The sequence below is a fragment of the Tursiops truncatus genome, chromosome 4 (assembly GCF_011762595.2).
Source record: "Tursiops truncatus isolate mTurTru1 chromosome 4, mTurTru1.mat.Y, whole genome shotgun sequence".
Taxonomy (NCBI): Eukaryota; Metazoa; Chordata; class Mammalia; order Artiodactyla; family Delphinidae; genus Tursiops; species Tursiops truncatus.
This window is the reverse complement of record NC_047037.1, coordinates 135,543,872-135,556,549: the sequence shown is the minus strand read 5'-3', so window position 1 is coordinate 135,556,549 and position 12,678 is coordinate 135,543,872. Positions and strand designations below refer to the sequence as shown.

The following is a 12,678-nucleotide window of genomic DNA, read 5'->3' as shown; positions in this document are numbered from 1 at the left end:
GTTGCCTTTCAATTCAGAACGAGTTATGTTTCTGGCCTGCTAAGTAATCTTGTCCCTAAAACAGGTTTCACAGTTCTATTTTCTGCATTTTTCATGGAATGTTTTTCCCAATATTACACAGAGCAGCAGAGAGAATCCTCTTGCAGAAATGCTCCCTCTCTACCTCCCCAGCCTGCCACTTCGCTAAGGACCCAAATGGATATCTGTCTATGGAAAAAGTTACTACAGGATTTCATTAAAAATAGAAGAATAAAAACGAAATATCCTTCTTTCAAGTCAGTCCTGTTAATCCTTAAAAAGTTTAAATCAATCAGCAACACTTATGTCAGCCATTGGGGACCGGACAATCTCCTTTTTCCTGAGGGCAGCCCTAGAGATGCTGTCCGGTGGGGAGGGATAGAGGCTAATAAATAAGGGAGCTATTGTTTAAGTTGATTCACAATCTCAATGGTTTACTTTAAAAATGAAAAAATAAAAAATAGAATTTTTGTGCGTGTTGGCCTATCATTTCTCCCTTACCCAGGTTTTTAGAGAAAAATGACAATTCTGGTTTGCTCCACGCTCTCTTTGAGAAAAAAGTAATTGATGTCTTTTTAGAGAAACACCTTCGTACATTCGCAAAAAGACTTGCATCTGGGCTCGTAGGGATCCGATTTGCGTTTTAATCCCAAAGTAGCTTTATTTGTTTCCAAAGATCCCATTCTCATCACATGCCTTTGGAGAGTGAGAAGAGTGAAGGTCCATGAATTAAAAGGCTTGATTTTCTGAATACTCGGGTTAGTGATAAACCTCTAAGGCTGTCTAGCAAGTAAAGTAGTCTTCAAGTAACGGAAACGTTTTTAAAGACAAATTTTGGAATGATAAAACAGCACTGACCTTGACTTAAAATTACGGTTGACATGGTGTTTCCTGTATTGACATATCTATTCGTGCTTTTGAACGTTGAAAGAAATGTGACTACCTCACCAAAAAAAAAAAAAAAAATTATGGTTGTTGCTATAAAACTCCCCAGCTCTCATACAACAACCTTATTAAAAGAGACCTTCAATGTGATATTTTAGTATCTGTAAAACCCAGCTAACTACAAAATGAATTGCTTTCCTACTAAGAGCTTTTTTATGTTTTGCTGAATAGCTTTTCTTCCTGCCAAGAAAACTACATATGATAAATACAGCACTAAATGGATATATTCTGGGTCAGAAGGGGAAACTCACCCAGTACTCTGGAAACACACATTCCTCTGCTTTGGGTGTTTTGCTGACTATGGTAAATTAACCATTTTAAAAAAAGATGGTTTGGGTTTCAGGGTTCAAGTTATGTCAACAAACATTAAACGCCGGTTCTTTCTCTTTATTTCAAAAGTGAAAGGATTAGGTCTTATGGCCCCAAACAACACCGTGGTTATTTTTACAGTTGTGCTTCCGGCCACACTCTCAAATATTACATTTTCCTTTATGTATCTCGCGAACAGCTATTTCATACATATCTATATTATGTGAGAATGTATACTAGTTACCTAGATGTTATATACCATATGCGACTTCCGTAAGGAAATTTAAACCACAAGGATACTTTAAAATGTTTGAAGAAACACACAACAGGTATGCAGGACTTTTTTCCTTCTTCAAATATAAGTTAATGACGTGAACCAAAAAACCATGAAACTAAATCATTTAATAAACTTGGTGGATAAAAAGTGCTTCCCCAACTCTACGTCTTCCAAGTAGATGTGTGTCTATATGGATTCTTTTGTATTATGAATGCGCGCATACACCAAACAGAATTTTCAAGCAGATGGCTGACTCTTTTCCCAACTTGCACTATGGGCTGAGGAGACAATTAGCATTTTGTGGTTCTCCCTGTCATTTTTTGGTACCAAAGTCTGACAGCCAGGATTGCTGCATTTACTAATTTAAAAGCAAAAATGAATTAATAAACTCTGCCATATGAAGTAGACTTCTTATTCCAATACATGCTTTTAAAAAAGTTCAATAAAAGACCCTGAATTGGGATGGGCTTATAACACATAAAGAATCGTTTTTATATTCTCAAATAGTTCAGAAAGTTATTTAGATAGTGCAGATTAAAAAAAAAAAACCCACCAGTTTGCTATGAATTATCACACAATTATGGCAAATCTAGGAGCTTATGTTCCCTAGGAGCTGCTAACATAGAGTTTAACCCCGAATTAATGTGAAAAATGTCGTTACCTAGAGATATTGTTATAGAGAATAATTGCAAGTTCTTGGAACACAGAAGGGCCTTACGTAAATATAAGCTATTACTGCCCTTATTCATCAGAAAACCTGTTTAAAAGGTTACTCTGACTAGTGGGTAAAATTTTATTAACATTTTTATCTCCGGTGATTAAAAAAAATCTTGAAGCCTATTTTAATTAAAGTTTTCATGTTTGATATGTTTGTCTGACTTATACTACTACTAGTAAAAATAATCTAAAAGGTGCAAAAAAATTTTTTTAAACAGAAGTTGGGTATTTGACATTCTTTTCAATACCTTATTTTACTATTTAAGAAGACAGAAAAAAATACACATTGTGATTCTGCCTAGGTTTCCTTCTGCAGAGTTAACTGGGAAGAGGAGGCAGATTTGAGGGGAAAGTTTGTTGTTGCTTATTTAAACAGTTCACCATGAAACACTCCCCAGACATCAGCGTGAAAGCGTTTTTGTAGCTGAAGACTGATAGTGAGATAGTCCCGCCAGGAGATCGGAAAAAAATTAGCCGTCCTACACGGACAGGCAGTTTGACTTATTTTAAATTGACACTTCTCCTGGCAACATACAGACAAAAGGCATCTTTACAAATTTTTTGGAAAATACAAAATTATGATATACAAAGTTTTACGTCTGCATTAGGACCAAAAGGAAATATAATTTAAATTCCAATTCTGCTTAAATTTCCTTTCTTGGTCATTTGTAGAGACGTGGATGGATCTAGAGACTGTCACACAGAGTGAAATAAGTCAGAAACAGAAAAACAAATATCGTATATTAATGTATATATGTGGAACCTAGAAAAATGGTACAGATGAACCGGTTTGCAGGACAGAAAGTGAGACACAGATGTAGAGAACAAATGTATGGACACCAAGGGGGGAAAGCTGTGGCGGGGTGGTGGGATGAATTGGGAGATTGGGATTGACATGTGTACACTAATATGTATAAAGTAGGTAACTAATAAGAACCTGCTGTATAAAAAAATAAATTAAATAAAATTCAAAAATCCAAAGAAAAAAAATTTCCTTTCGTGGTGTTTATCATGAACAGGAGATATATTTGTTACCTATCCAATGTTTTGGTCATTCTTAATTATTGTGTTCAAAAACAATCATTTTTATTTCCCATGTGAAAAGAGAAAAATGACAGAGAGCGAAAGAGAGATGTAGAATGCCAGACTGAGCAGCCTGACAGAATGAACTGGAAGGTCCTGATATGTGCACAGTGCCTTATGATGTGCCAGAACATTCCCCATGACTAATTATCCCTAATATGTGCCCACCAAAGGATGCTATTTGAAGCGACTTTTGTGCTATTTGAAGTACAGTTCTAATGACACTTACAATGCCTGGTTTTGTGGAGCTCCCTATAGTTTATAAATCACATGGGCCCTTGGTATGTTTCTCACTATGATCCTAAAAGAGTAGTAGAGCGGGCATTATTTTCTTATTTAAGTTATGGTGCAGAGAGGTCAATTGCCTGCCCGTATCAGACAATGAAAACCATACAACAAAATGCATTTCCCTTTTTGCTTTGACTGCTAGGGAGCTCAGATCTTAATTTAATATTCAGTAAAGGTGACTCTATCAATTTTAAAGTATGTTTGACCAGTCATTTTCTTTTTTGACCAGCCATTTTTAAAGTATGTGAAATGTTTTGTCTTGTTTGTGACATTATTATAAGACTTATCAAAGGTTTTATAAGTTACAATTTAAAAAGTTAAGGAATCTGATCAAGGGCACTCAGCCACAAATCAAGTCAGGAGTAGAAACCAGGCTGGGTCTAACTAAAGGGCCTTAAATAATTCTAAATATTCAGAGAATAATGAGGTGGAAATTCAGAGAATAATAATTTTGGAAAATATAAAAAGAGAAAATTTCATATTTCCAATAGTATGTCCCATTCTACAAGTACACTAATCCCATGAGTCACATAGGTGAAAGAGACAAGCCTTAATAAATCTCATCTGGGAGACCCGGTATCATAAAAGAAGAGAAGAGGAAGAGAACAGAGAACGCCAAACAATTTTAATATGTGATTCGTTTTAGAAGACTTTGCAGAAGAAAACACACAGGCGCGGAAACCCACTTGGACATGGATAAGGATATACATCCATTGGAAAAGAAGGTTGTAAACAAATGGAAAGTTTAAAAACATCTTGGCAGAAAAAGCAGAGGAATACACCAGATGCAGGTTTCCAAATTGGTAATTTTGTTTCTCAATGAGAAAGCCCAAGCCACTTTAATTGGCATGTTTTATTTTGGCTTCACTACAGGAGGAGGCTGGTGCAGCACAGATTATTCATGTGCCTCCTGGGAGCCCATTTCCTGGATCTAATTAATTCTAGTGTGTCTTCAGTTGTAATGAAAAAAAGCACTCTGATAATTCACAATGTAAAGAAACGTTTAGCCCCTATATGTATAAAACAATGTGACTCTTAGAATCATGATCCATGCTTGTGAAACCAGAAACGTGAAAGGCAACCATCAGTAGACTCTCCCACCATCCGGACTGGCCACAGCCCAGACAAGGAGCCAAGTCCTCTACCAAACCCTTGGCTTGACAGGATAGAGAAAACAGTGCACCTCTCTCCTCTAGGGAATGAACCCCTTTTAGAAGACAGTTTCAGAAAAATAGGTAATATTTAAATGTTCTGAAGAAACCAGGACCTTGCTGTGCAAAACAGTAGTAAACTGAGTTTTATGAGTTTCTATCACAAGCATATAAAATGCTTTACTGAAACGACCACTGAACTGGAAAAACTCAGCAAAATTACCCTGAATTCCATGTGAACACTCATAAATCTGCCCCCACCCTTTTCTCTCTCCCCAAAGCACATTCCGCACAAAATCCATGTTCTACATCAGCTTGCCTCTCTTTCATAGCAACTCACAATACCACGTGCAGACCGTCAAGCGTGGACTGAAAAATCTCCCTTTGTGAAGCTCTTGTTAGCGGCAGAGAACTTTGCTGTATAAGCGGAGTCCAGGCTATTGGACAAGGCTGACTGTTGCAAAGACATTACGAGGCATTAGCCCCAAAGGAAAAAGAAAGTAGAAAAGTGAAACATAACACGGAGGAGAAAAGCCCCGCGGGCCGGCCGCAAAAGACGCTTTTGGATTACGTTCAGACACAAAAGTAGACACTAGGACGGACTCATTTTCAAGTTGGGTAAGGCTGTCAAGATCCGCCAACGCTTAACTTATTACTTTGGTTGTACATAAAATTAGTCAATACGCACCTGGGACAAGCCTAAATGTACAGAAGCTGTTTCCGAAATATACATGATTTTGCCGTCAGACGCCACCACGAACACAAAGCCATCCAAAGTCTGCAAAAGAAAAAGCACCAGGGTAAGAGACAGCAGACAGCAGAGTTCAATCTGATCATCGTACGGGCACTGGGAGGGAGAAACGTATAAAGTATTCAATCAACGCATATTGTCAAATGCAGAAACGGCGCCCCGGGGCCAAGAGAAGGACTGTAGGTTTAGTTCCCCAGCCAGGCTCTCAAATGCTTTTAAAGGACTTTAAAAACAGTCTTACATCTACATCACAAAAATCACGCAAAACATTCGAGAAGTCCTATCATGCTCAGTTTAAACGTAGTAGCTTTATTGTTGGGGTTATTTTAGCACTTAGCACAAATCCGGAGTTCTATGGTACTTAGCAGAAAATCTACCACTGTATAGACCATTTCATGTCATACCACTAGAACATAGGCTTTATTTGCCACAATTTTCTAGTTATCCCTAAGTACCATTTGAATAATAAATTCCGAACACTACCACTCCCCAGAAAATAAAATACCTGGTTATTTTTAACAGACTATGTCTACAAAACTAATTATAAGAGATCAAACAACCTTTGCAAAATTCCAGGAGAAAAAGTATCAATTTCTGAAAAATTAAAGCTACCTAAATGATATTCTGATTTTGCCTAACTTGGCTAGCCCTCAAAAAAAAAGTAAAATTATAAGAGGTAATTAAGTCAAAGAAAGGGTAATGATCATATTTATGTGTGGCAAGGATAAAAAGACTAAATTAATTTTGAAAAAAGGAAACTGCATTTTATTTACTCATTCGTATTTTAGATCCAGAACCAAAGAAAAGCAATAAAGTTGGTGAAAGGCCCATACAACCCACAACATTGCCCCCATAAAAAAATATTCCAAATTAATTTCTGGCCACAAATTCTATTTTTACAGCATGTAATTGAAACCAGATTACCTTTGGTTTTTCTAAATCCGCCCCCTCTTTGGAGGGGGGCCTAAAAAGAAGGTAGAAGTGAAACCTGAAAGATATCCTTACATTCTGCGTCTCAAATACAGTTTTGCTGCAAAATCTTCTTTGCCAACTAAGCTATCATTAGCTTTCCCTGTGCTGAGGTTGAAATCAACATCTTGATTATAAGCCCGACTTTCATGTTTCCAACTCAGCTACAAAATATTTCCCCAACTAAACTCCTTCTCAAAGATATAAACTATTCAGCAATTTCTGAAGTTATCCACGTTTTGGCACATTTTGCATTCTTGCTTAACTCCGAAATAATTAAAGAGATACATCAGACAGCCAGCCATATGAGTAAGAGAGAAAAAGTTATCAAAATTAAATTCTGAAGGTTGCCAGCGGTAGCTTAAAAAATAATACTCTTAATGGAAAATGTTGGTTATGCTTTCATAGCTGCAAACGACCTAATGCACTTGCGAGTGTATTAACTGCAAAGCCGCCCCTCCACAGACACACTCCGGAATTAAATAAACGTACAGTGGAGAAATTTGGGGGCGTTGACTTTGCCGCCAGGTTTTCACTGGAACTCCCTGGCACTTAGTTGTCTCTGATATTAGTGTCACTTATAATATGTAGGAACATCAAACACTTAAAATACCGCGCACGGAGCTGGACCCGAGCTTGCGGGCAGAGCAAAGGGCGCGCGGGAAGGGCTCCAAGAGCACGATTTCCCGGCCGGCTCCCACACCACTAGCTTTATGTTGTAAAAGCCTCGGGTTTCAAATACATCCCGGGATCTTCTCTTCCCCAGCTCATGCATTTAAAAAAATAAATCACGCTAGGGCATTTGGGGCAAAAGAGTTTTGAAAAGACCTGCTTTTGCGAAGCGCGGAGCCGACTCGCTGACCCAAGACACAGAGTTCCGTAGCCAACTTTTTTTTTCCCCCCTTATAAAGAAAACACAAAATAGAAGGAGGAAATGCAAAATAGCTCTCGGTAGGCATTTTTCGGTGGCAGAGACAAATGACGGGAGGGGGAATGAATCGGGTCGTTGATGAGGCTCTGTAAAGGGCATTTGAAAGATTCCGAGACACGAGGCGTTTCTGTGCCCACCTAGCGCCAGCCGCGGACTTGGAAGTGGCCGGTCGTGCGCACGGTTACCCCACCCGAGCCCCAGACACCGCGAAGGAAATCCGAGGTCAGGGGCGGTTTAGTAACCGCGGACTGAATGGCTCCGGGCTGGGGCGCTAAGCGGCTGACACAACCAAGCAAGGACTTCCTCCGTGAGCCAGGTGACCCCGGAGATCGCACCATGTTGTGAGCTGGACCACTTGAGTTGAACAAGGCTCCACCACTGGCTGTGGAACCTCAGGCATGTTGCTTAACCTTTCCGTGCCTCAACTTCTTGCTCTGAAAAAAATGCAGTTAAAAATAGGACACACTCTAGGTGGCTGGTGAAGAGAGATGATATAGTAAGATTCAGAACAGCTGGCCGGTAGCAAACTCTCAGTAAATGTCAACTGCTAATAATTGTTGATGCTGTCTCTCTATTGCAACCTCTCCAGACACACACAATCGTCAGACGCTTTAGGCTCTGCCTCCCCCTGGCTCAGAGCAGCCGGATCCCTCCTTCTCTGGCTCCGGCGCCTGGCACAGCGTCTGGCACAGAGCAAGAGCTCCATAAAAGTTTGCCGAAGGAAGTAAGGTTGGAGAGGACTGAACCACACCCAGGGGCGCGCTTCGGCCTAGGTCTCGGGGGCTAGAGAGTCCTGGGGCTGGGGCGGGGAAGAGGGTGCCAGGTGTGGGGTTGATGGGGGGCTGGTTGAGCGGAATCCACCCGCAGTCCCGGCCCTCCGAGGGGAGTTGGGGGGAATTGGCCCGAAGTCCGATCGCTGCCTCGGGAGACCTCTGCAGCCTGGGGGCGGCCTGTGGATCCGCCCGGGGCTCCTTGAGGAGGGACCCCTGGAGACTGGGACGGTGGGGTCGGAAGGGAGCCCCTACCCGGGCGGGCCAGGGCCGTTGGTGGCGGCGGCGCTTTTCACCCCGCGGCGGTCCTACTACCTGCAGCAGGTGCGATCCCAGCTCCTTGGCGACGCTGTCCAGGGGCCCCGCGCGGCTCGGCTGTCCCCACGCGTCTCCTAAACCTGGACGGGGAATAAGGCAAACCGGTAAACAGCAGCGCCCAGCCAGGTGCCCGGGCACCCGGCGCCCCGCCAGCCGTCGCCCCTTTGCCTTTGATTAAAAAGGAAAAGGCCAGAGGAGAAATTCCCGCCGAGGCCTTGGGCCCAAGCCGGCCAGGCCCACAGCTCCCGTGGGTCGCCCACGTGCTCACGGCTCTGAAATTGCCGTTTTATTTGAAATGCCACAAAGTAATCTAATCTGCTGTGAAATCCGCCATCCTCGTAGCCAAACGGGGATATCGATTTGACCAGTAAATATGCCCCCAAGGGTCCTTCCTCTCTCCCTTCCCTGCGCCGCCGGCAGCCATGCACTTTCCCAGACAGAGAGGCCCGAACGTAAAGCCCTCGCCGTCCTGGAGGCAGCTTTTCCGGCATTAAAACGACAAAACAAACCAAAAAAGCCAAACTTTTTCAACCCCCTGTAATCTCTCCCCTCCCCCGCCCCGGACTCTCCAGCCCTCACAGGGGCCCCAGGAGCGCCCACACTCTTCCAATCCAAGAGCTACAGCCTGGGAAGGGGTTACCTGGGGGCTTCCAGAAGGCGAACTCCTAAGTCGCCAGCGGCGGGTGGGGTACGGGCCGAAGGCGGGGAGAGCCGTGTGTATACTAGACGGTAACTGGGAGGTGTTTGTTGGCATATAATTGGGGTCTCGCAGCCCCTCCGCTTAACTGTCCCTCCAAGGCCTCCGTTGCTCCCCCACCACCTCCCCGAAGGCCACAGGTGTTACAGAAGGCGCACCAGGGCCAAGGCAGCCCAGCTCGACAGAACATCTCTCTCCTGCGCCCTCGGCTCAGCTGCTGTGTCCCCGGAGAACCCAGGCTTTGCCTGCACGCCCGGGTGAGTTTGCGGCGCTAAACGCCTGCTGGGAGAACCCCAGCCGCTCCCAGGCGTCCTGCTGGCGGCCTGGCCCGAAACCCTCCAGCGAGCGCCGCGGGCCGGGCGCGAGGCTGCAAAGACCGGGGACCGCTGTGCTAGCAACGCCCCCCCCCATCCCCTGCGAAGAACGCCCCCCAGGCTCTAGGCCCCTCGCGCGCCTCCCACCAGGGCTGCGACCCTGCGGGTGAGCTGTGGGTCGCGCGGGCGCGTCCGTCTCCCCTCCCACCAGAATTGCAGGTCTGACCGGCCCCCTGCCCGCTGCTCCGGGAGTGTGCGACCAGGGACCAGAGCGAATCCGAGGCCCATTCCCAAGACCGAAAAGCCCCTCCAAGCAGGCGGCAGCGAGTGGGTTTCCGGAGAGGGTCGCGCAGGCACACTGGGTCTCCCCACTGTCCTTGGGGCGCCCGGGGCATCGCGGCTTCTGGAACCCTCGATCCTAGCAGGCGGAAAATGCACCTCCAGGCCCAGGGCCCCCGCAGAGACATTGGAGACCCTTCTTTCGGCAATTTCTATTATGCAACTAAGAAAGGGATGGCCTTTCATTCTTCTCCTGGGCTCTAGAATTAGAGATTTATCCTGGTCTCCCCATGAGGAAGTGGCTAATTTCCACATATTCTGATGTCCCAAATATGATCGCAGCCCCGCACCCCCCAGATTCCAGCACGTGAACGGAGGTGTCTCTTTAACCCCAGGAAATCACTGCCCACCTCACTCTCACTCCCAAGGATGAGCACAGTGACCATATTATAGGGCCACTGGCTCTCACGGTAGGTCCTTCCTCCCCAGCCCAAGAGGCCGGCCTACTGGTGGTGGCGTTGACTCCATTTAACCAGAAATGGAAAGAACCAAAAGTTAGAAGCCTCCGGGCCCTGAATGAAGAAAAAACATAATAAGGGCCCAGGAATTCTGGTGTCCGAAAAGGGACAAAGGCGCCCCTGTAACTGCCCGTTACCCTGCTCCTGGGCCCGTCCCCTGCTTTGGGCCAAGCCATCTTTGCCAGGCTCCCTGTTGACAGTGAGCGCCGCCTCCAGCCTTGGCTCCTGACAGGGCCTGGGGCAATCTGCACCTTCTTCGGGAATGACCCCCAAACCAAACTCCCCTGCCTGGATCTCCCAAAAGCCTTGTCGAAAGCTCTGGCCTCACATGCAAAAAGTGCATTGGCCGCACAGGACAATTTTTCCGTATGATTCCAAGCCTGTTCTCTTACATCATTATAATTTTTCGTTTTCTTTCTTGATGCCTCCGCTTTGCCAGCGGGGATCTGGACCTGACCCAAGGGGGAGCAGATGGTGGGGAGGCTCTCCTTAAGCACCCCTAGCCCCACGCCACCTCACAGGGTGGTAGGGCTGCCAGCTCTTCCATTAGGAACCTCTATGGGCGAGACTTTTCCCCTGGGCCCATAAACATCTACTTTGGGCTGAATGCAGAGACTAAATAAGGGAAGGTTTGTAACAAAAAAATCATCTTGTTACTATAAAGCCACACATACTCCTGGAAAAGTGAGGCACTAGGCCTGCGGCCCTTATCTGCGCCTCACAAAGGGCTTTATTTGTTAGAAAAATGAGGGCAGGAGTGTAAGAAGAGACTGCGCTAAGCTCCTCCAAGGTTATCAGCCATTGGTGGTCTGTTTGGCCTGATTCTGGGAAATCCCCACCCCACCCCATCCCAGTGACTGCAGGGGAGCAAGACAGGAGAGGTTCCAACCCTGGCCTGTAGTTTCCGGCCAGGGTTTGGGGTCCTGCTTGCCCTACATGTGTCAATAGGGGAATCAGATGGGCACTCCCTGCTACTGGGAATCCAGCTGGCCAGGTCACTGGGGAGGGGGGTCAGCCACTAGGTCAGAGGGAAAGGGAGCCAAGTGTCCCCTTTTCCCCTCTGCCTCCAAGGGTTCGTGGGTGCTTGCACTTGTACCCACACTCAGCGAGCGGGCTGTTTGGCTTAAACCCCGTCAGGCCCTGCCCACCACAGAAGCTATCTAAATATGGTCCCTCCTCTCTGGGTGCTCAGTCAGTCAATCAACAAACAGCTCTTGGGTGCCTGCTGTACCAGGTCCTCAGCCAGGTGCAGGTCACAGACCATAAACCAAATCACACAAACGATCTGATTTCCCAGTAAAGGGGACAGTGTGCAGGGGTTCCCTCACTGTGAGATAGGGTCACCCTCTCAGGTGAGGGTGACACACGAGTTGAGACCTGAAGGAGGCAGTTAGGTTCGCTCCTTCCTCTGGACCCGTGAGCAGGACTTACTGTGGCCAGTGACCAATGGGTCCTGCCCCAGAGAAGGGTCTAGACTCGGCTAAGAACTTCCAGGATGGACAGCGGTTCTCACACTTCCCCGAGGGCAACCTCGGGTATCTAAAATGGTGGCAATTCAGTCCTCTTCTGGCTTTTGGAATGGTTCGCGGTCACTGGGTCCCTGAAAAGCCCGGCCCTTGCACCCTTTTAGAAACCCACAGCTGCACAGCGGCCCAGAGGGTGTGTGAAGGGGGTGGTAGGTAGAGATGCCCCGACAGGGTTTGGCTCTGGGTGGGGGAGGGGAGGGGATTCCAGCCCGGCCTGCCTGGCCACGGGCCAGTGTCGTACATGCACAGACCACGGACGACGCAAGCGCCCGGAGACTTGGTCGCCTGATGCTTAGACCTTGCAGGATGGGAGGGTGCCTCGGCCAAGTCCGCGCTCAGGAGCGCGCGTGGCCAGCGCCGCGCCGGCCAGGCTTCAGTCCGCGCCCCGGAGCGCCCCGAGCCGGTCTTGGGCGCTGGCCTCCGGGAGCTGAATCTGCGGCGGCCGCTCTCTACATCCTCGCTCCCACCTCCAGGGCCCCCGCAGTTCTGGAGTTCCCATCGCCACTGCCGAGCTTCCCGCTCCGCCTCTGTGAACTTTCCCTCCCGGACCCGGCGCACAGCCTGGCAGGCTTCCAAGCAGAGACGGGGAGAAGGTTGTAAAAACCCACTTTATTCTAAAAAATAAGTCTACTTAAAAAAAACAAACTACATTATTTCGGGCTGCGGCAGGGAAAGGCCTCGGATCTGTGACTCCATGTCGGGTTAGGGCGAGTTTCTCCTCACCAAACCCTCTAAATCAAAGCGTTTCCATTCCCGACAACAGTTTCTAGGACCGCCCTGACCCCCGCACCTCCCCTTGGCACTCAGGGGTGTGTGT

At 46.6% G+C, this 12,678-nt stretch overlaps 1 protein-coding gene across 3 annotated transcripts in view; it reads right to left on the bottom strand.

The window, feature by feature from the left end:
* SIM2 (SIM bHLH transcription factor 2) overlaps positions 1-12,678 on the bottom strand; it is a 47,081-nt gene that overhangs the window by 29,370 nt on the left and 5,033 nt on the right. For 2 of the 3 annotated variants that reach the window (XM_033856049.2, XM_033856050.2), the window contains exons 2-3: positions 8,525-8,607; positions 5,477-5,566 (exon numbers count right to left, since the gene is read on the bottom strand). In XM_033856049.2, the coding sequence (XP_033711940.1) occupies positions 5,477-5,566; positions 8,525-8,607 (173 nt within the window). The remainder of the gene's footprint in view (positions 1-5,476; positions 5,567-8,524; positions 8,608-12,678) is intronic. The other variant, XM_033856051.2, reaches the window with a different exon arrangement.